Source organism: Lonchura striata, chromosome 3 (assembly GCF_046129695.1).
Source record: "Lonchura striata isolate bLonStr1 chromosome 3, bLonStr1.mat, whole genome shotgun sequence".
NCBI classification, from domain to species: Eukaryota; Metazoa; Chordata; class Aves; order Passeriformes; family Estrildidae; genus Lonchura; species Lonchura striata.
In genome coordinates this window covers 16,731,685-16,756,550 of record NC_134605.1, presented here as the reverse complement: position 1 = coordinate 16,756,550, position 24,866 = coordinate 16,731,685, and the positions used below count along the sequence as shown (strand labels likewise).

At 39.7% G+C, this 24,866-nt stretch overlaps 1 protein-coding gene across 2 annotated transcripts in view; it reads right to left on the bottom strand.

Annotated features, from left to right (window-relative positions):
- The window catches only part of EPAS1 (endothelial PAS domain protein 1), a 75,917-nt gene that overhangs the window by 32,737 nt on the left and 18,314 nt on the right, over positions 1–24,866 (bottom strand). For both annotated transcript variants that reach the window (XM_021544322.3, XM_021544321.3), the window contains exon 2: positions 1,824–2,014. In XM_021544322.3, the coding sequence (XP_021399997.2) occupies positions 1,824–2,014 (191 nt within the window). The remainder of the gene's footprint in view (positions 1–1,823; positions 2,015–24,866) is intronic.

The window sequence follows — 24,866 nt, the reverse complement described above, 5'->3', positions numbered from 1 at the left end:
AATAGAAGCATCTAAGATTTTGAAACCCTTATCTACACCTCTGGTGCCTAAAGATGCAGCCATGGACAAATCTGCATTTGGCTAACAACACAAATTTTAATGAGAGGATTTACTCCAAGTTAATATTTGGACTGAGGAAGTGAGTCCATCAGATTTCAGGCTAAGCAAATAACTAATATAGAGAAAGCATAAAGCACAGCCTGTCAGTACTGTAGCGTTTTATTTTCAGATTCTTTTCTGATGCTGGGTATTGGTGGTACTTCAAGAAAATGTCAATTGTCTACATGAATCATGTTGTTTTTCAAACACATCACATAAATATGTCTCAGAAATACAATATCTTTATGTGTATGTATGAATATTATACACATATACTGAATTGTCATCACTATCAAATAATGAGTCTAAGCCTTAACACTATTGCATCAAAATAAATGTATTAGTCAGTAGATTTTTTTCTCACTGAGATATATAAATTAATTTCAAAAGTTCACTTAAATCTTAGCGGTTTAGCAAATGTATCCTTCTGGTGATGACTGCATCTGACTACTTCATGTCGATATTTACAGGCATGCACATTACTTACATTATCAGTTACAGCCTCTCAGAAGTTTATTTTTCCTATGGTGTGTCAGTCTTTAGTTCATGCCATATAAATATTTGAAAAGCAGAGGCTGTGTTTTTATGAGAACATTACTAACAAATTTGCTTTGTTTAAGAACATTTACCTATTTACGCAACTTCTTCAAGTATTAGTTACATGACAAAATCACAGATGATTTCCAAACACTGTTCAGCACATAAATGTTTCTTTTCAGAGAAGTACATGATAAAACCACATTCTATAAGCTAAGATAAAAATACCTACATTTTATACAGTAGGCTTCAGCAAAAGCCAAAAGTGCTACAAGAAATTACAGAGCATACAGAAGCAGAATTGAATTTGCCATATCTTTCAGACTAATCAACAAAAAATCAACAGCAAATTTGACCACAAAATGGGATGCTTCCTAATAACATTTATTAAAGTAATTGCTGTTGTATGACTCAACTTTTCTGAGTAGAGGAAGTGCAATCGTGACCTTATTGGGAGTCTTGCCATTAATGAAGGAAAATACAAAATTATGGGGTTGCCATTCACAAACAATGCAGGCATTGTTTTCTTAACGTATTCTGAACATTCATAGGTTGTCATGTGAAAGTTCTGGAACATCAGCTGTTTTCATTGATCCTACAGGCTACTCAAGCCACATATTTTCATCAAAGTGTTTATTCAAGTATGGGGATAAAAATAAGAATATTCCTAATTTTATCAGTTTTTACAGGCTAGAAAAATTAAGCTTGTTCACATTTCCTACTAGTCCAACATGAGCAAAACTGCTTGTGTGGAATCCACTCACATTAAGTATTTAGCAGTTGTTTTATCTACCTTAGTATAGCCTGTTTTAAGCAACCTACCTACTACTCTCTGCCAATGGATAGCACAATTACTCCTTTCAAACACATTATTGGACCTTCAGAGAGTCCCAGCTGCTGTTTGAATGTGCAGGCAGAAACATGCTTGCCATGCCAAATCAAAAATTCTTTGTTGCAGGACGGAAGCTTAAGGCATATGTTTGAATTCTGATTAAACTCTTAAAACCTCAAAATCTCGTAACTGAGATTATTAAACCACATTCAAGAGTTCTCAGAGGTTTTATTTAGAGAGGTGAAAAACCTGCACTAATTGTTATTTTGGTAACCGTGTAGTCAGAGAAGAGCATAATCTTACCAAGCTACCACCAGCCAGCCCGGACACCTAACTTCTTTTAGCCAGATCTTACCTGAAGACAAAAGCTTGTGAGTCCGTAGGAAACTGATTGCCAGGCGCATTATGGATGCCTTGTCCAGGTGGGAACTGATGTTATGGGGCAGGGGCAGCTCATGTGCCAGCTCATAGAAAACCTCGGTCTCTTTGCTTCTTCTGCATCTTGCTGCATCTCTTGACTTCTCCTTCCTCCGTTCGGAACTGCTCCTGGTAGGTAAAGAAGAGAAAGGAAAAAGCATTTCTTGAAATGAAATTCACTACTTGTGAGGCATTTACAAGAGTGTATCTTCTCATCAATGAATCCATTCTGTCAAGTGTTTGAAACCAATTGGCCAAGCTTTAAATCCTATTTGTGCCCTTTGAATTGGAATTAGGAGAGGACTGCCACAGCTGGAAGGGGCTCAAATTGTACATGAGTCAGTCTTTCAATGCCTTGAATCCCCATGCAGTACAATAGAATTGAGATCTGCCTTAGGCAAGAGATTCAAAATAAATAGCAAATTATTACTTCTGGATTCAGAAAATCATTAAAAACATTTTTTGTTTGTTCAATCTAAATTTGCTTACTCTGGAACAGAGTGGCAATTCATTTTTAAAGTTAAATAATTACAGTGAATATGGCTGTGACATAGATACAACAATGTTGTGGAGTTTTTCAATGGCTGCACTCCACATTAAAATAAAAGTAGTAGTAGAGTATCAAATTGTGTTGGTCTATAGAACTGTCTCAGCTCTTAATCCAAAACTTGTCCAAGAAGTCATCTGTCTTTGACCATGAAGGGCACAAAATGGAAAATAGTGTTGTTTGCAAGATAGCCCTTCTTTGGAGAAGCTGTTCTAATTAAATCACCATCTCTCCACTGTCTATGAAAATAGATTCCTTCTTGAGTAAATAACATAACCACTAGGCCTCCATGTAAAACAGAGGGGCAGGAAACAACAAAGGGGAAGACATTTCATGAAGCAAGTATGCAAATTAAAGCCACCAAAGGACATAAAGCTGAATTTAACATGTGAGAAGCACAAGGAATAAATTTATAATGGTTCTGGGATAGGGCATATTAAGAGCAAGCTCTAATGACTCTAAAGTTATTTAATGAAGTACAATTTCATTAAATTTCAGAACATCAAGCATCTGAATCCATTTAAAACCATGAGCCATTTCAACCCCTTGTTGATACTACAAGTTCCTACTCTTGCACGGGTTGAGGTTTTGCAGTCACACCAACACAAAATTCATTTTTCAGGCCAGTTCTTGCAACAGTCCACCAGTGCCACTTGACTGAGCACAGAACAGTTTCAGAGTTTTTGCTGTTTTGGCTGCATGTTCATTTCTAGATTCACCAGCAGCACCTTTCTCCTCTAGCAAGACTCCCAAAAATGGAACAGCTTATAAATTGTTTTTTCCAACATCAATATAAAATGATGAGCCTGTAAACTAAAAGTGGACCAACCAAAAAACCCCTCCCTATGAAAACCAAGAGTTTAAATAAATATATTCTGTTGCATGAAGATTTTGAGGAAAACAAGACTTAATGGCATCACTTAACTCTAGAAATTGTTCCAATCATGATTGGTCTCACGTTACACTGCCTAAAATAGAAAAGGAGTATTAATCCATAGCAGAATATTTTAAAGAAGATTACTGCTTCTTGAAGACCTAGACAGTCTGCAAAAGCTTCTAGCATTGAAACCACAGGAGGCTTCATAAATTAGTAAGAAGGAAAAACAGCCAGGACGTGCATTAAATTCCAAGAGCAAAGTAACAATAAGGTGTTTGCTGTGGGTCAACAAGGCTGGACACTCATCATTATCATTCAGAGCAGGAGGGAGCTCACAACACATCAGCAGAGCCCTGTGCTGCAAAACACAAGACGCTGGGCACATATGTGGGATCAGACAGGTGCTCACTAATGGGTGTGCTCACAGGGCAAGGGGGCTCAAATTCTAACAGTATCTTCTCAAGATCCATGATCAACCCTCAGGAAACCTCTTTCACTATTATTTTGCCCAAGGTGAATGTTCTGTAACATGATCTCTGTTACAGGAGGTGTGTACTGGAGGAGACTTATACACATTTCAGAACATAATGGCAGGATCCAACTTCAATAATTACTTCAAGGGTATTGCTGAAGCGAATACCAACCCATCTAAGTTTGAATCTAAAGGAAATTCACAGGGTGATACTAAGTCAATATTTTTCTCCTTGCCAAGTAAGAGTCATACTACATCCATGTGAAAAAAAAGTCCCTTCTTACAACTATCTGAGAAGACACAACAAAAAATGTCCCATGTTCTCTAGGGGCAGGTGCTGGCTACAGGAGAGTCACATATAATAATACATATACTTATGGTACTTTCAGAAACATGTCTTGCTCTGTAAAGAAAAATGTGCCTGCTCTGTGCCTGTACAGATGCTAGACTGGGAACAAATCTCAGTTTCTAATTATACCAAGAAAATAAAAGAGTAGAAGCAAGACAAAACCAAACAGACAAAAACTATGTAGAGGTATTTGTGAGCATTTCTGATTGTCGCTGGAAAAATATAACTTAAACCATAAATGTTTGAGCTCTGTTCTAAATCTAGAGGCCACAATTTTCACATTACAACCAACTTGGGCAAAACAAGATCCAGTTCCTCCTCAATTATGAAACTTTGGGAAACAAGGCCAAAGCCAGGTCACAATTTATATAGTAAAAATAGGTTGTATAAGACAGGGTCTCTCATGACACCACTGCAGCCACAAAAAAAAATATTTAGTTTTCTAACCTCTGTAAATATAATTTTGAAGTGTGGCTAATGAGACAAACTGGTTTCAATAACCATGGATTGCTCACAGTTTCTAATAATTAACACCAGACGTAGAGAAAGATTTTCTCTCTGTTGCAGATGCATTCTCTCAACACTGCTTCTGACTGTCCTGCTAAGGTCCTCTGCAGAGAGACATATCTGTTCATTACACATCACACAAGAACTTTCTCACATCAGAAAATGGGGAGGAATCAGCCTGCCAGGTTGCTTTCAAAAGACTTTTCTGGTCATCCATACAAACAAAAAACTTGCCTATTAAGCATTCCCCTCTTGTGGCTTCCTGCACCTCGATTTTCCTCCCACCTCCCCTCACACAGCACATCCTTGAGTCGTGTTGCTCTTGTAGCCAGGGCAGCATAAGCCCACCAAGACCCAAAACACTCCCATGCCACTTTCCCACTCAAGATTTCCATCTAAGCTTGCTTGCTGTGACTCCCAGGGATGTCCACATCAAAGATGGTCATTCTATGCTTACTTGTCCTGGTTGCAGAAGACTCCCAAAATTGCAGTTGAGTGACAAAATTCTGCAGAAAGCAGTATTTTCACGATTTTTGTTTGCAGACCTGTAGGCCATTAGTAATTCTCTCTGCAGTTATACTCACATGATTAGCATTTCACCCTGGGTGAGGCTGGACCACCCATGACTGGAGAGTGGTAAAGTGACTGCAACCTGCATGACTGAAGGCCAGGAGGAAAGAAAGGCTGACACTGAATCCTCTTCACACATCACCCGGGCAATAGAGAAAAGGCCTGGGCTCTAGCTAATTCATGAATCATTCCCTCCTAGCACATAAACCACCCACTTATGTGGCAGGAAAAAAGCACAAGTGTGCGTCACTGCTTGGAGAAAGCAACGCAAGCAAAAACCTCGCTCACTCTGACAGATTTCTAAAATTGCAGAAGGAAGAGCAGAGAAAGCCATCACCAATCAAGCTACCCATATGCTGGGTCCAAAGCCCCAGGGTATTCCAAGGTAAGCCTCTAGGGAGCTCCTGGATACCTGCTTCTTCATGAGTCCCAGGATTCGGCAGGATAAGACTCCACTGAGCTGCATATGCACCCTCACACTGCAATCACAGCATAAATGGTCCCAATAAACAAAGAAAGGAATGGAGAAGCTCAAATTTGTTTTGGAAATGGGGAAGCCAAACTGAGGAATGGGTCTGGTGACGCCATTCAGGACCTGGCTACATAAAAGGTGGTCAGGAGACTTGAGAAGGAACAGGGAGGAGCCGCTTCCCAGCAAGGACTCTCTCAGGGCTGTTGGATGATGTGCCAGTGCTGCACTGCTTATGGGCGTGCAAGCCATTGGGAAGGGAAGAGTTCCGGAGGCACAGGCAGTTCTGTGACAGAGAACACAAGTACAGCACTGTACCCTCAAGACAGCTGTTTACATGATTTCCCACTCCTTCCCGGTGGGTTTAATTTGCACTCTGAAAATAGAATTTATGGGCCAATGCACGTGAGAAAAGATGACAAACAACTGGCAACTGTTTGCGCTCCCAAGGTGAAGTTTCCAAATTTTCCTGAGCAGTTCTCCCTAGAATCCAAACACCGAACTAGTCCCAGGGGTACATGCCTAGGAACAGAGCTCTTGATCCCACTGGGAGAAAACACCCCAGGTGATGTAGAAATGCCTTGCATGGATCCCAGGGGCCAGATTCCTATCTCTTTGCTCATGTCCGGCAGGCCCTTGCAACACAGCTTCACCGAAATCAGCAGGAATGCCTGCAGACAAAGGTCTTGCACAGCCGGGGTGAAGATCATAATCTGACTTTCTGAAGCCTCTCTTACTGCAGGACTGGAAATTTCAGGGACTGCAACTTATTGGCAAAACCCGAAGCCCCACATAACCCATCTGGTTTAAACAATCTTGCAAAACTACCATGTCAGATTAGGAGTTGCCTTCCCCAGTGCTGTGACAGCTCCAGGCTCCAGCAGCCAGGAAAGCAGCCAGCCTCAGCCAGAGGCACTGCTGCCACCGTCCTGCTGCAGCATATCCTCAGGAGGTACCTGTGACCCAGAGACAGGGAGGATCAGCCCCACAAACAATAGGGCACACAGATCATCCCCCACCTGGCAGCTTTGGCACACGGCGTCACTCACTGATCCGAAGTTTGGTTAGGCACCCATGCAGTCCTCCTCAGCTCAGCAGCCAGGGGCTGAGCTGAGGTGTCAGTCCTGTTTCCACTGACCGTATTTGCTCTCTGCAGTTTAAATCCCATCAGTACTTCATCTACACCAGTAATCCCTGCCCACCACCTCCAGCCATACATCTGCCTGGTCCCTCCTGCAGGCTGTTCCAACCCCCTCAAAGCCCTCGGTACCCACTCAGCTGATGAGGGTGCCAGGCAGTCAGCGTCAAGGATCCTCCCTTCTGTCAAGGACATTGGTGGCCTCCTCTAAGCTGATGGAGAGGTCTTCTGCTCAGGGTTTTGCTGCTCTTCACAAGTCCATGTGGGTTGATACTCAGGTTGTATACACACACACATACATACTTGTTTAAGATTCAGCAGTGCAGCAACTGCACTGAATTACACTCCCACTGTTCAGGCTCCAGATCACAGAAGCTTTCAGAGAAACTGAAATGCACACCTTGCAGAAAAATATCTCGTAAGTAAGCCGGTAGCCTTCACTTGTACCTACATTCTGTGTGACACATCCCGACAGCACTTTGAATTATGCAGTTCAGACAGACCCGCTTGGGTTTACTTCATGATTTTGTTGACCCTTGGACTTTGCTTCAAACTGCCATGTATGCAAGCTAGTAAAACAACAAGCATATTACTTTATATCCAATGGCTGGTTATTAAATGTGTCTAGCTTCAGCACTTTAAAGGTCAAGAATCCACAGTTAATTAAGTTGTCACATGAAATTTCTCTAGCAAATGCTCATTTTGAATGGTTTAAGAGTTAAAGCATCAAATACTAACTTGCAGAACAAGAAAAATACATTCTGAGCATGCAAAGATAAGAAAATACAGTACAGATAAATGAAAAATCAGATGCTTAGCATAAAAAAAATTCAAGCCAGTAAAAACTCAATAAAAATATTTTAACAGGCAGTGCTACCTTAGATAACAAAAAAGATTTATTTCAAACTAGCAAATACAGTTTTTGCTGAGCTTGTATTTTGCATTACTTTCTGCTTGGCAAATCCCTAGTTGATTTGAACCAGAAAAATTAAAAAAGTTTTGCTGACTGTGAGGCACTCCATAGCTATCTCAGAACCACACCACTTGACTGCCCCAGAGATGTGCTTGCAGACACCAAGCAGCCAGCAGTCATGCTTACTTAGCCTTAAAATTATTTTAAAAAGTATTTGTAACCACTCTACCTGACAAGCAGTTTATTCTGGATGGCATGCTGTGCTTTTGAAAGCTCCCCCCGTTAAAGTAATAAAAGTGACCATTGGTAAATAAAAAGTGCTAGAAGCAGCAATTTACTCACTCCCCATGAACTCTGGCCAAACTATGAAAACTGTGAAGAAAACCCATACACAGTGCCACGCAGATCCCTCCTTATACCTCTTTCCAGTGAAAATATCTATTTATAAAGCCTGACAAGACACCAGATGCCCAAGTTCAGCACACCAGCAAGAGCAAAAGGAAGGGAAAGGACACAGAGTTATTTTCAGGTGGATGAAAAAAAATCCAAAACCAGTTTTGAAATATGTGGAGTGCTCATGGAGGGCAAGTGCTAAAGCAGTGTTGCTGCCCACTGGGATACAGTACCCAGTACACAGACAGAATAAACTCAAAGGACACCAAAATGGGGAATTTGTTAATAAAGGAAATGAAAGTTCGAAGGTAACAAGAAAGGCTACTAACAGAAAGGGCTATTACCAAAAAAAGGAAATGAAGGATTTTCCACCCTTCCTTTAAAGCTGCCCTGACTTACAGTAACTCACCATGAGCTCCTTGGCTTGTTTGAGGAATTTCTTGTGTTTCTGTACATAATCATTAAATAACAAATCCCTTATATTTCAGCAAAGCTTGGCACCTACTGCTATAGCAATAGATATAATTCCTTCACCAGAGTTTAAAACCAAAGGTGAGATGATAGGAAAATGAGAAATCTAAGTGTCTCAGGGACATAGGAGAGAAGAGAGTGAATTAAGAGTGAGGAACTAATTTCCATTCTCATTAGGATGCTTGGCACAACAGAGGATTTGGCTACTACAATTACAGTATCAAGAGATGAGGCCTAAATGAATACCAAAGTTTTGGTGCCTTTGAACATATTAATGATTCACTAAGGCCATATCACACTAAGACCCTCACAGCTTACAGTAACATAGCCAGGAACACGTTTTCTTTACATGGGATAAATTTATATGTACTTTAAAGGCACACATAAGACTATAACTTTTCCAGTGTCTGAAGCTATGATTGAACCTTTAGTCATAACAATAAAAATGCATTAAAGTATTTGGTTTGTATTTTATTTATTTTCATTAATATTCTTGGCACTGATTCTCAAAAAAAGGAAAAAAAAAGGTGGTACTAAGACAAAAGCATTACACATATACAGTTTTAAAATGTTTATAGCACTGGCAACTTTTTTTTTATACCACTAACTGCATTTAATGCATCTACTAAAAGAAAACCACTTTGCAAGTGCAATTTAAGGTATCACTGTAAAGACTAAAGTTACCACAGCAACTATGTAGCACTTTGGAAGTTCAGTGTTGCAAACCTCACTGAGGCTGCAGGAACTGACATTTTTTAAAGCATTTAGGTTCAAATATGTCAACAGAGTCTGATAAATTTAATCATAGTAAGCAAAACAATGTCTAAGGATTTATGTTCTTCCTTTTTTCCTCTAGTTTTATGAGTACCTTGACCAGAAAGATAAGTATTAGGATTTCGGCAGCCATTAATCTCTTTCTGGATTATTTTACGATGCTGAGAGTGCCAGCCTGTCCTGCAGTTGCCACGCCAGCACAAGCCTGGTACCGCAGAGGATGTGCCAAATGCTTTCTGTCCAGGGCAAGGCACAGCCCTATGAACCACCTGAGGCTCACAGTGTCAGAGAAGATGCCAGGCTGCTGATCAGCTGTTAGAGCAGATAGTGGTGCTGCCTTTTTGCCTATATTGAGGCTAAGATGACTTCACTCTGGCTTAGCTTTCAGGGAGTGCAGTATCCTGCCCCAAGTCACTGCACGCTCAGAAAGCATCAATGCTGCTCACAGAGGGTCAAAACAGCTCTGGGTCACCTTTGTAAAACTGCTGCATCCCACATTTGAAACAAATCACCCTTTTAAAACATCCTCCATCTTCTCAAGTATTAGGGGCATTTGGAGAGAAACAAGGAGGACAGCATATGGTCAAATCTCAGTGGACCAGCCATTCATCTCTGCTCAGGTCCTCCCTCACCAGACTGGTTTTGCACTGCTCTTCTCCATCAACATCATGGATTCCTTCCCTGTGGCAATCAACTCTGACACCAGCCAAGACAAGGCAAGCTTCAGAGATAACCTGCAGACTAAAGAAGGCCCAGCACCAACCACTCTAAACAGCACAACAGAAAAGACTGTTTCAACATTGGCAAAAACTGAACTTCCTTTTAAATCAGCAAATTGTTTTTTGTGGGTGATAAATGTATCACTCTGCTTTTCTCTCCTGGAATCGCACTGCAGTGGTAGGGATGAGGTTGGTTATGACAATGCACAACCCCAGATGGCTATCAATGATTTGTGTTTGAGAGATTACAGATCCTTATCTTGAGGCATTACTTGTAGTAATCAGTCAATTTTGACAGCTAATCTAGAGGTCCATATACATGGTTTCTCAAAGGCTCAGCAGGTATTGCTAAGATCTGTTTTCAGATAACCCAACTATTTACCTACTCTAAAAAACACATATGAAAGGATGTGCTTTATCTCTTCACCAGTGGGTTAAAGCTAAAGGTGAATGAAGTGCAATTTGCAGTCTGGAGGGGTGAGGGAGGTGGGCCCATAGTTAAATTCAAAACCAGCCTCATTTTTCAGTGGGGCACTGACCACATCCCCAGCCCATATCATTATTTAACAAGAGGCGCAACTGCAGGTAAACAGTGACAATTTTTCAATTAAGCTTTATTTCAAGCCTAAGGGACAAACATTGCCATCTCATGACTTTGCTATCAGTGGTATGCCTATCTATGCTTCAGCCCCAAACCCACTCAACTGTAAACAGTTCAGAGAGTCATGCTGAGCACTGTTGACAAATCCCAAGTTTTATGATCTAACCTGTGTTGTCCTTTGGGCAATACCCACCAACATTTGTGGGGGCAAACCCTCGGGCTTCAGCAGGCTTGGACCACTATCTCATGACATTTTAGCTCGTTGTGCTGGCACATTTGCTGACAGGTTCACACAAGGGGCCTTTGTGGGTAGGAACAATGAAAGAGGCCTGCACAGCACAGGAAAATGGGTGGTGACCACCAAGGGCTGGAAAAAAGCCTCTTTCAAAGGAAGGTCTTTGAAAACATTCGTTACACCCCACCCAGCTATTTTCACTACAATATTTCAGTACATAAAACAACACAGGGAAAATAAACAGCCCACCCTTCACTATGTTGTATGTTCTCCAACCCCTGAAACCCCCCAGCAAGCCATAAAGATGTAGAAATCTTCATCAAAAAGAGTCACGTAAAAGGCCATCCACCAAAACCTCTCCACATCCCCTTTCTTCTCTTATGCATCTACAGGCTCTCTATGTAAACTGACTCAAATAGACATCCTAATTTTCAGAGTAAAATTGAAATTTAAAAGTGTATTGGCTAGTAAATACATGATAACAAGTATCTATAGGGATTGAAAAGTAACTATATTGACACAATTGAAAAAATTGCTATAGAGTCCACTACACTGCATTTCAGCTGTGATTTTTTCCCCTACCAATTTCAGCTAGAACTAATAAAATATTTCAGGTAAAACAGCAACCAGAGAGAAAGAAAATAATCCATAATTAAATGGGTCTCTGAAACCAGGAGACAGCGGTAAACTTGAAGGCAGTCTCACAGAGGCTTGTCTCCATCACAGTCAGCGAGGTTTCCAAGAGAGCAAAGATTAAGCAAGTGAAGCCCCAGCCTTGGGAACACAGAAATAATTCCTTCTCCTGAGGTTTTGGGCTGCTCTCTCATGATGCTCGCTAGAGCACCCTTACTCATAAGTTCTGTATAGAAATGCAGGGAGCACCCACAACAGGAATTCCACCAGTTTGTGTCACCTTGTTTCAAGCATGAGGTCTCTGTGATGGATGCTCTGAAGACTGCAGTGGGGGCACATGCCAGCTCTAAATGAAAATGTTTTGTCTCCTTTAGAGAATATTCAAAACACTCACTAAAATTGTTTTCTGTTAATAAGTCATGCTTTGTCCTCCTGAAGTGTCAAATCTTCTAATACTAAAGTTAAGAAAACAGATCTTGCAATAAAATATGTATTAAATAATGCCAACCCTTCTTTACTTTTTGGATTTTAACCATATTAACATGCACTTGGTGATAGTGGAAGTTAATGATTTCTCCTTCTCTATCTCTTGGCGGTTTGTAGCCATCCATGGTAAGATGATGGATATCCAGAAAGACAGATTAAACAGCTATTTCTTTGGCAAGCAGGGAATAATAATTCCTGAAAGTAACAATACAAATGCTCTACATTTTGATCATTTCTTGTAACACAGCTTCCTCTGCTTCCTGCAACAATGATCAAGTGCAGCTTTTGAGGGCCAGGCTACATTTTTTGCCCTGTGGGGTGTGAGTTTTGTCAGTACAAACATCCCAGGACACAGCTCATTCTCAGCCCCTGCTTTCTCTTCAGAGGGCTGCTATCTTATACAGTAGCTCTTTCATTGTCTCTCTCCTCCTAAGTCATCGGGTTAAACTGGAACAGTGATAACTTTGCATGCTGTGCTTTTGAGGCCTCATTATTATTCAAAAGTCTGCCACTAGTTTAAGTCAATAAAAATTGAAATTTAGTAGCTTGAGCTAGGGTAAATTTTGTTCTTTGCCTAACTACACAGTAAAAGAATTAATATCAAAGGTTCAGACTACTTCAGCTGGCCAGAAAAGCAGCAGTCACTTCAGCCAAGTTAGGCAATTCCTCTAAATTTACAGCTAAAATCAGAGCCTGGAGTGATGTAACCTGGGGGCAATCAGTAACCCAAAACACACATCTTCAGCTCCTGGCAAAGTCCTGAGGAGTCTTCTCACTGCTGGCCCACTCCTCCGCACCCATGCTTGTTGCAGAAGCCAGAGGGACATCGAAACTCCAGTACTTGAGGAAACAGTTGTGGCCCCTCAACACTCAACTGCAGTATTTAAAATATTTTAAAAATTAAGGCTTGGTTCTGTCGGGTATTGGCCGCTAGCTCCTCTGACACATCACCCTGAATTACTCACTAAACACTAACTTTCAAAGGGAACTGATATAAAGGCAGTCTGTATTGTAACACAAAGTAAATAACTGGATGCAGTCTTTCTCTTTTGGTGTCTCTTACTTTATTGCTTCCCTGCTCCTACTGTCTACTAACTCCTAAACCTCTATGTAGCTACAATAAAAAAATGGTTACTCTGGGAAAAGAAAAAAGATATTATGAACATGAGATGCAGCAAAGCTAGGCAGAAATTATGTACGGATACAAAAGTAAATTCACATGACCACATTTGTTTTCTATTTTCTGGGTTTTACTTCAGAACTATGAATTAACGCATCAGTATTTTGGCATTATTCCTGCTGGAGTTTTGCTCTCCTTAAGTTTAAGCAAACAAGGCACATATACATATATTGGGCCCGATTCTCATCTCCACCATGGTCCCATCACCCCAAGAGGGCAGGAGGCAGAAGTCAGCTGTTATAAATTCTGTTTATGAGAAACATAGGTAGGAAGAACTCAATTCTTCCAGAAAAGAAACAAGACTTTTTTGTTTCATATGTCCAAGATCCACATGCTGAAATCCATGCAATTGGATCAGTACACACAAATAAGTGGCCACAAGAGTTACACAAACAGATGGCATCTCCCAAGTCAGGAGTGAGGGTGCTCTCATCCCAGTAACTACCAAACTACCAACACTGTTTTGTAAACCTACCTCCTTACAGTTCTTGGAAAAGAACATTTTTTTTCTTCTCATCCTTTCCCTAAATTGTGTAACTTAATCAACTGAACTACATAATTTCCCAAAACCTAACTACTTCTCAGAAAAAGAAAAAAAAAAAAAAAAAAAAGAAGGCAAAAATAAAGGGAAAAAAGAAAAGAAACTGCGCTCACTGCCAAAAATCTTGGTTACATTGTTAGAAAACACAACTGGGATGGTACAGAGGCCAAAGCTGAGGTAGGCTGAGAAACAGCTGTACCTCCACCAGCAGAAGTGCAGGGGAGGGCTGACGCAGGCGCAGAGAGAGCACCACGTATGCATGTTGATAGAAGCTGAATCCAAAAGGGAACGTCGCTTCTTGTGCTAATGTATTCCTTTGAACTGTGTGTGTCTGCCAGTGCAGTTAGCTACCTTTGTACAGAACATGCTGCTGTGGCCAAGGGTAGTTATAAAAATATATTTACCCCTTCATAGATAGGGGAAAAAAAGGGTCCTTTAGCACAGAATACAGAACATGAATAAATATTTAACTCTTTTACTGGAACAGCTTTATGCTACTGTGACATACATTTAAGACTAAGGCATATGGAAAATGAGTGATAATTAAAGAGTAAGGCATAGTAACATCTAATGGCGACAAACTAAGTTGTACAAATATGACTTTATTCAACATAGTTTTTAGTCAATGGTACATTTATAAAGCAACAAGCCTTGGAGAAATATACTTCATGAACATACTACTGATTTTATTACACATTTAAAAAAAATTAAAAGCCATTTTATTCATGACTGTATATAAAAATTATCTATATAAACTTTTCTCCTTTGTTCTTATTATCATTTTCTCATACAGATAATGGACTTCAATTTCTGTTGATTTTGAAGAAAACTTGAAAACACTGGGAAAAATCTTCAAGGACTGTAAGACAACAGCCATTACCAAAACAAACCCATGTGGATGAATATTTTAACCACAGTTTATCCACTTAAGAGGAAACCAATCTCTCAGATCACTAAGAATCAAACAGGTGATTTTCATGGCTGATACTAAATAAAGTTTCGTTATCTACCAACAAATGTTTACCACAGCTGAGAACAGGTTGTTTAGCTTTCAGCAACAAAGTCTGGCAAGACCTTTCTAAAAACAGTGAACAAAACCAATCCACCACATAAGAAGTGGATGTAAGAAGAAAGAGGCTCTCCTATATTTGCTATATTTTCAATTAAGCTCCAACTCATACTGAGGCAGGACATAGGTCTGTGCCTCTGCAGACACAGGGATTTTGTTCATGGTGATTACAGCAGGTTTTATTAAAAACCTGAATGAAAATTTGTTTCCCTGAAGCTCTGGCTTGCTAACAGCTTTGGGAGGATGAATGACAGTGTCAAACCTCATCAGCCCAGAAATGAAGAATGCCAACAACTTGTCTAACCTGTAGATCACAGGTTGCAGGATTCACTTGAATTAACACAATTTGAATCTGAGCATTTCTTTAAAACAACAGTCTGACCAACTTAAGCAAGTTTCAAGGATGGAGAACCAATGCAAACCCACTACAACATTTAGAAACTTGTTCTACTGGTCAGTCACCTTCACTGTCAAAATATTTGTATAGATTTTCTTTTTCCTCCATTATAATTTATTTCTTACTGCCTATTTTTAAAGGCCTGAAGTTATTTTGGACACTGGTATACCAACCCAATACCACTTCACTTTCAGTCTCTGTTCATACTGTGAAAAACCTCCTAACCAACAGGTCTTGCATCACTCCTATGTTCTGTTCAGAAACTAGGTGCAAATTCAAACCCAACATTTAACATGAGAGAACATCAGGCCAAGCAGGAAAGAGCAAAGAATTACAAAGTCAATTTTGGCCAGAGGAGGGAGGAGAGACAGAGAAACAAGCAAGATAAGCTGTGGGGTTTCAGGAGAAAAGCCCCCTCCACACACACAAACACTCCCCCCACCCCAGTTCCCAGAAAATCCAGTGTTTGCCTCTCGTGAATGCTATCTCCCCTTCTGCCTTCCACATGTAGCAGCCACAGCAAGTCACTCCTCAGGTGCTTCCAGAGTCACTGCTGTCACTCGTACTCACTGTCACGCACCACCAGCACTGGATGGGCAGGCACAAACATTTCTACAGACGGATTGCTCTGGCCAGGAAAAACCAAAGAGTGGTTACAGGCAGCAGCTGCAAAGCCTGTTTCTGTGACCTCTCCCTCCCTAGTGTTTACATGGTAAGGATGGAATGCCATAGAGCATACCCTCTGAGGTACAGTTGACTAAAGCAGCTTTGCAAAGCCAGTCTCAAAATATTTCTTTCCCATGTTTTTGGGAGCTGCAGCTATTTAAATTATCATCTTGAAGTATTAAACTCCTGACTTCCTCATTTTAGAATTAAAAAAAAAATAACAGCAACAAAGCAACTGGGAAAAACATACTTGACATGACATGTCCCATGTCTGACCCATCTGACTTCCACTCAGAGCAGGGATCCAATACTGACACTCATCCCTATGCACAAACAGGGGACTCGAGGAAAGGAGGGACAGCGAAAAACATCTGAATCTCCATCCAAACAAGAATACTTGTGGTACATAGGAAGAGGACACAGGGGGAACACAACAGAATTTAGGATGAAGGACGAGCCTGTGATACTACAAAAGCAAAGTCTCCCCTCCCAGGTGTTTCTCGCAGGAATCACATCACACCTGTCCCCGTTACCTGATCACATGAACTTAAATGGAGTTATTCTGACTTGCACCAATGGGAGGTTGGAACACAACTCTTCGAAGTGAGTTTTATGTTTTCCTCTGTTGTTTTAATGCCAATAAACAGGAAACATTTCTCTCAGGCTCTCCTGGGACATGTCACACTCCTTACACCAGATCAGCTATTAAGAGGCAGTGGCTGTTCAGCATGGGAAGGAACATCTAGATACCTACATCAGCTCTGTTACTTGGCTATCAAGAAAGAGAGATAAAGATTTAAAAGAGAAAGTAGGTAGAAAATACAGTTTTGGAAAAAGTTTAACCATAACAAGGGCTCTGCAAGGAATAAAAGCAACTTTTTCTGTAAGTCTATTATAGAAAACAATGGGAGTTTCACATAATTCCAGAGGCCATGAGAGAATGAATCTGTAACTAGTTTGTGATATAGTATTTCTAATGCCTCAATACAAATCTATTTCAGTAGAGAAAAAGAAATAAAATATTGAGGAGCATTTGGAATGAAAACCATAAAAAAAGGCAAGAAAGACCACAAACAGAAATTCGTTAAATTATATTCTCTTTCTTCCACACAGAAGCCTGAAACATGGAGAGAACTGGAAACCAGATTTTTATCAAACCATCTCTGGAGGAAGTAGATAACACAATTCAGAAAATGGGATAAAGATTTGGGAGTGCCGTCAGCAGATTTAGGGAGAGGAAAGGGAAAACACACAACCAAAAAAAAAAAAAAATCCCATGAGTGTAGAAAGACTTCAAGAATATGGAAAACATTTCCAAGTGCAGACCTAGAATTAGATAAAGAGAGGAGTCAAGAACTTTTCACCCTAAGTGTCTTGCTTCACAAAGGGGAAAGGTGCAGGTGTGCCTGAAATACAGGAACATCTGGACTTTGTTAAGTCCTAGTTATGCAAGCACTGATCATCTTAATTAACTGGGCTTTGAGAACTGTCAGGACAAAGATTAATTATCTTTAACTCCATGAATAATGCTTTTTAAGAACAAAAGAGCTCAGCCTGCACAGTAGCTTCATCAAGAAAGATACACTTCTTATTCCCACAGGGATCTAGTAAAGAAGAGGCAAAGATACTGCATAAAAACTTTAAATGGAAGATGAAAATGTACCTTCATACAAATCTACATGACTGCAACTGTGCAGATAAAACTCAGCCCTCAAAAAAACACCAAACCAACCCCACAACCCAAAAACCTAAAACTAGAATAAACTTTATGTCAGGATCTATTTTCTGTATGCTTAAGTATTTTTTCCCATGTTTCTGCTGACAAGCAAGCCCCATGCAAGGGGCTCACTTGCACATGCAAGGCCACTGCCAGCCCTCCTCAGAAAGTTAAGTGCCGCCCTAGTGAGAACACTTGTCCTGTGAAGCAGAGTCCATTTCATTTATTGAAAAGTCTTTTCCAATTTGGCCTGAGTAAACTTCTTTTCATGGCTGTCTGCCCAAGTATCTCTGATCTTACATGTTTAATCCCTGGTCCAACTGCTCACCTAAACTACCTAAATTGGCTCATTTTCTAGTGTGCTTCTGGCACTCACATCACAGGCCAGGAGGAGCTGAGCCCTTGAATCCTCCTCCCTGAAGGTGAATTTGAAGTTCAGACTAGAACTTAGACTAAGACTAGCTGTCCTGAGGATTTAATTCTGCATCTCTATCTGCATTTTACACTGAGTTTTCACCAGAGGTATTCCTATTTCTTTTCATGCTGCTGTTTAACTAGTTCTGGGAGTTACCTCTCTATTTCACTCTCTCATCAGGGAACTGGGGATCATTTTCTGCTATGAAACCGCTTTGTTCAGCACCTAATCATACATACAAGATCACAAATAATAAGTAAATATGACAAACAGCAGTTTCCCCTGTATCTACTTGTACATTGGCATTCACACTCCCTCAGTTTTGCTACTCCATTTTGTTCTTTCTCAGGTGTAAACAGTGCCAACACATTGCACTGCTTTGTTATCCAGCTATGGTAATACAGCTTTGATGTTACTCAAAGTTTAACTTCATTGAAGTTGTGTTTAACATGCCATGAACGAAATCACCTTGTGCATCACATCCTGCCTGCCTGTTGCTCTACACTGCAAACAGACCTCTGCCACCATACCTTCAGGTTATTGCCCTAAATTTGCATTTATATCAGTCAACTAGAATGTACGGTTTCTTACAGTATGGCATTGTTATTACTCCATTGTGTTGCTATCTAAATATTATGCCACTAATTCACCTTTGAAGACAACTTTAATGTATTTGACCAGTATTGACAAAAAATATTTCAGTTACTTGTTCTGCCATAAACACATTTTTAATAGCACACTACCATTTTTTCTAAACACTTTGAAGCTTCAGAGGGAATAAAGGATTACCCACAGAATGGGCCTAATACAGAAGCAATGCTCAAAGTATTATAACATTATAGATTTCTAAAAACAGCATCAGCCACAATAAATGCTAAGGCACTACAATACAGACCCATATCACTTACAAGATTAACACAAAGGTTTTTGTCAGATAAAAGTACTTTAGAAAGTTCATATATGTGATATTTTCTCCTACATTAGACATGACGATATAAAGTCATTAATGCATAATAAAATATTAAAACAATAGTACCTTTGCACATTGTATTAGGCTGGGCTTGTAAGGAATTATCTGACCAAGACCAGCAAGACTGTGTGCTCTAGCTAATGATCTGCACAGCTACACAGAGGAAAAGACTTTCCCCACCATTTCAAGTGCCATTGTCTTAGTTTTTAGGATAAGAAGAGAGTTCTTTACAGATTGTGTGGACCAACAAGACCTAGCCTTCCCAAGGATTACAATCCTTGCAGTCACACAGTGAAACAGAAATTGGCAGCAATAGCTGGAGAAGAAGTTGGAGAAAGGGCAGGTATTTTAAAGGATGGTCAGGAGCAAGTAATTTAGGAATGTGAGAGGGTAACTGTCCTTGACATTTGCAAACTGGCAAGCACTTTACAGCAGTGCCCAGGCTGCAACTATAAAATACTTCAAGTATTGCATCTAAAGTTTAGCAGTGGTTCCCTAATTGCCCACTCAGAATTCAAAGTATTTAAATAAATACTTTTACAAACTGCAAATGTACCAGTGAGCATGTCCAGCTTTTGCAAGACATCCTTCCTATACCCTATGGCTAATGTTTTACCCGGACACTGGCTACCCATTGTCAATGTAATAAGAAGTCCAAGCATTTAAAAATTATGAAAAGTAAGTAAGTCTGGCTTACAAGAAAATGGTAAAATTTAAATGTTTGTAGATGTGTGGGCACATTCATATATGTATGTACCCATTAGAATCACCTTGAACACACAAACATGGGGCTCAGTAGTCTTTGCCTTCCCATTCCTGAATTTTTGTGAGCAACTGGAACACAGCTTCAAATTTAACATATTACATTTAAAAAAAATACAAAAAAGGCACAGATATACAGAGAGGCAGAAAAGAAAGTATGTCTCACACCTGAACATGAGGAATTAAGACCTTCACAGTAAATGCTTTGTGTAACTCATGGTAGGAGCTACCAGTGCTGCAATGACAGAAATAATTTTCTCAGTTTTCATCATTAGCAGACACATTCCTCAAGGTGGGATGGATAAATAAGTGCACTTCAAACTGTGCACAAACTTTGACTGGCAATACTGTAGTACAGAAAATGAAGAGGAAAAAGTATGAGTTATCCCTCAGAAACTTAGCAATGCCAGGATTTAGTATACCCATAATTTTATTGCCTGAAGCCTCTACTGAAAAGGCCCTTCCTCTCTCGGGAAGGGGGAGAAGACAATAAAAACCAGAGGACAGAAGTAGGCTATAAGTAAACATTATCCATTTAAACTGCTAATGGCAAGATCTGTTATATTTTTATCAATGCTTTTCTGCAAATTACTTTTATCAGTGATAATTTAGCTTTTATTTCATTATCTGGCAGAGCAGACAAAAGGAAAACAGATTTGTTTTACAACAGCTCCAGCACTTGCTCTGTCCATTAACATTGACAGACAAAGGTAAATTAAAGCTCTTAGACCACATTTTCAGCATATGTGGCACTGAGGTCTCTGTTTCTAAACAATATGTGTTTCAAAGGAGAGCAGATTTCATCCTAATGCTTTTATTCTCTCTACACAGTTAAGTTTCTGTATTTTTTCATATTTCATATTTTTTCTCCATTCAGTTCTATGTGCTTCCAAAAACATCTCAGGACAATCATGGAGAATCAGTATTTTAAACAAGGAAAATACTATCTTTCAGTCAACTGAAGAGTGAAATAGCACTTTTCCTCCTTCCAGTTTTCTTAAGACCACAAAACCACAGAGAAGTTGTTCTTGTTTAAAATAACAAATAAGCATAAAGAACACTTGGAGGACTTTATATTGCTCCAATGCTCCTCTTCATCCTTTTTTTACCAATGTTTTCAGCTATTCTGCTTACTTCAGTGGAGGTAAACAGATTGCTTTATAACTTTCATCTAAAATAATAAACTTATTTATAGAAGCTAATGTAGCGAGCCAGCTGTCCTGGGCAAACAGCGGGCTCCCCATTTAAATGATAGTTTAATGGCTTTGATTACAAACAATTTTGTGAGAAAAACAACAAAATATTATTGACTGCTCTAAAAATGCAAGTAATTAGTCATTAGTAACAACCATTCTAACTAAATAATCCAGTAACTTCTGTTCTTTTATGAAATAACCTTTCACTTGGGCTTAACAAAAAAGCTATATTTGAAAACCAGAATTTCAAAGTCTGAACTGACAGCCAGATATTCTGGCTTGGTCTGAAGACTACTTGTGTTACCATTAAATATATATATATATTCTTTAATTTTAGATATTTGGGATAGTTCTAATTTGTGATATACAACCCACATAAAAGGGCTCTTTCTCAAAGAGACATAACCAGTTGTTCAGTCTGAAATTGTTGCCATAACCCAAGCATATGGGTTATGACAGCAACCCAAATGCATACATATTTATTAACATATAATACAAAATTAAAAGCTGTATTTCAAAGAAAGAAAATTCTACTTTGTAGAAGCAAAATGAAAGAGTTCTGCTACCATAATTTCTTTATTGACTATTCAGGTTTGCGACATATTACCCCAATATTGTCAAGTGTCTTTATATTTTCTAATAAATCCCTAATTTTTCTCAGAATAAGATTTTTAAAAGTTTTGGATAAATTTAATTTAGTTTTTCTGCCTCTTCAGCAAACATTACATGCCCGATTACAAACAAATGTTTCTGCTTGGGCAGGCCACAATGATGAAAATAGATTAATATTAAAGCATGTGGAAATTTGGAAAAGCAAGAAAATGCTTCTTGAACTACCACCACGACAATTTTAAAGCACAAACATTAATATAATTTAATAATTTCCTTACAAGCAGCTTTCTCTACAGGGCTCCCAAAGAAAGGGCAAAAATGCAGTGTCAGAGTATGTATTTTAAGAGGACCTCTACTGAGATGGGGGAGGAGGAAGAACATGGTAGTTGAATATTTTTAACCGGCTTTCCAGAGATGAGTCTAAATCAAGCTCTTATGAACTTTCCCTGTCATAACCCACTACAGAGGTCAAAGGTTGAAGCTTTCCCAGAGGTTCACTTGCACAACAAACACTAAAAGTTCCTTAAATTTAGTTTATATGTAACAGCAAAAGTGCTGTGGCCAGTGACATCCCATACAGTCCCATTAGTACTGAACAGGGCATAAGCAGGGCAGGCAAAAGCACAAAATGGCCAAGTTTTCAGCTAGTCCTAGTACTCATGTCTGCAACTGTTAGTGCTCTAACACCCTTTTAAAATGTACTGCGAAAGGATGACAAAACCAGTCCCTTACTGCAGACATTGGACATATTTTGCTATAAATAGTGTATCTTTTCCTGATGTATTACAATTATTTATGAACTACAAAATGTATTACAATTATTTGTGAAGCTTTACAAAAAGACTTGGGGGTACTCACTTTTTTTGTTTGTTTGTTTGTTTTGAGCAGAGACCCAGTGAACAATTTTGAGTAATTTGAGATTGTGAGCTCTACAAGCTGGACTGGAGCAGCGAGTTCAATGCCCTGCAGCTAACTTGGGGGATGCCTGGTGGGAGCTTGGCCACTCGGCCAGAGCTAAAGCCCTTGGCTCTCGTGCTAGGCATCTGACCTGTACACTATTTCATGTCTGTAATTTATCTTCAAACAACATCAGGGAAATTGGTAGGAGAGGGAAGGCTGCTGGATGTGTGTTCTGAACTGTCTAGGAACCTGCCATTCCAACTGTGCTTAGGACTCACTTTTCTAATACTGCTTCCAATCAACCAATAAAATTAAATTAAAAAAAAACAAAACACCAGAAAAACCAACAAAACACTTCTTTTTGAACTTTTTGAAACACTTCAAAAAAGTAAGAGAGTCAATATAATGGAGGTGGTTCCAGAAGAAGCTATCAGCATGTCAAAAAGGCGAAGAGAAACTACTGAGTTTCACAAGACATTGTCATCATCAGCAAGCTCAACATAAGGAGATCTTTTTCTGCCCTAAGCTGTTCATACAGCACTGGGGAAGAACAAAGGGACATTAATGATGCTGTTGCACGTACTGCACAGCCTGACCAGCATCAGAGAAATGCTGAAGAGCCTGAGGCCGCCAGTCTCTTGCTCCACCAGATGCCCTGTCTACAGCCACCCACAACATCTGCTGCAGGTTCTGCAGAAGCCAGCATCAAATACTTGAACAAAGTTGAATTTTCATAACATGACACAAATGAGAATTTACCTTCAGATGGTTTCTGAGTGCAGCTGTACCCATAAACCTATCTTTTTCACACTCAGGTGATCTTTGACATTACCATGCCCTACAAATATCTACATCTTGTTTGGCACATGGCATTTCAAAAACAAGAACAGCTTTGTAATTATGGTTTTGCTTTGTATACAAGTAGTGGTAACCACTAAATGTATTTAAGGTGATTTGCTATATATGCAATTATATCAAGCACATAAACATTCTTTCCCTAAACAGAGCCTATTTGCCTTCATTAACCATCCTGGTGTCCCTCCAGCTTTTGAGGGCACATAAACATCTCCACTCTTAGTCCCTCCCTGCCTACACCAGCACCCTTCTGTCAGTGCCTCACTCCTTCTCCTTTGACATCTCTAAAGTCTCCACCACAGACTTTATATTTTTTAAAGATGCATAGAAGAGTTGCACCATCTGCATATGCTAAGTGCCTTCAGTTCCTCACTAAAGTCACCCTACAGGAAACAAATGCAAATTACTGCCTTCTAGACATAAGGCATGGTCCTGGAGACCTTGTTATTAAATCATTAACCTTCACCTTTCATTTTACCTATGTTTTCAGTATTCAAATGTTGCCTGAAATAGACAACCTTAATACTTCCCCATGCTGCAATTTGTTACTAAGTGCTTCACTCCAATGATTAAACAGTGACAAACAAATGAGAGCACCAGTTCTCAAGAAACAAGAAAGGAGTTCAATAATTACTGCAAAATTTAACAACAGTGTCCCCATAAAACCTTGCAAAAATCTATTTATCGTTCCTATGCAATCCCTAAACCAAGATTTTCAAAGAGCCTTAAATACCATTTTCTCTGCCTTCAAGGCTATAGCTCTGCACCCTACTGATGCTCCAGTTTATCAGAAAATGATGCTAACCATGGTTGGTATCTTATCTCTGTAATCCCCCAGATTTAGGCCAAGGCTAGTGATGTGCTATGGGTATGAAAAATGTGTTTTGCTGTGGAAACAACCACATATAATTTGGTGAATAGCCTGAATAATTGGTATGTAATAATTATGGTTGCTAGTACCAAATGTTGTTTCTCTGGAAAAAAAAAAAAAGAAAAAAAGGGACAAATCAGAATTTTATAAGAGCCCTTATCTATTAAACATCAGACTAAAAGTTGGTTCATATGCATATTAACAGATATACAACCATGAGATATCTGGTCAAAAAGCATGTATGGCTGAATAAATCTGGTTTTCCCCTTCATGAACCCTTTCTGTCCTCTTGGTGTACCCTTTCCTACAGAGGAATGCACAGCAATATCCCTGGCAGGCAAGGTGAAAGGATGATGTAGCCCAGCATCTTCCATCAGCCCATTTCAATCAGCAGACACCTCAAGGAGGACACAGAAAGCAGAGATGTTTTCCCAGAACATTCTCCCAGCCTCCATGCCTCTCAGCCTTCCCCTGAGCGCTGACCCCAGGAAAGTCTGTTTGTCAAATCTCCAGCAGTGGCTACGGGTGCTTTTGATGACTGAAGTCCAACACACGCCCAAGCCTCAGCAGAACCCCTTGAAGCTACCTGCTGCAGTAAGCCAGCACAACACTCAGGAGACAAGAACTGCTCATGAGCCTTCAGTGCTCCCGGTCCTGTCCTGCCAGCCCTCCCTTT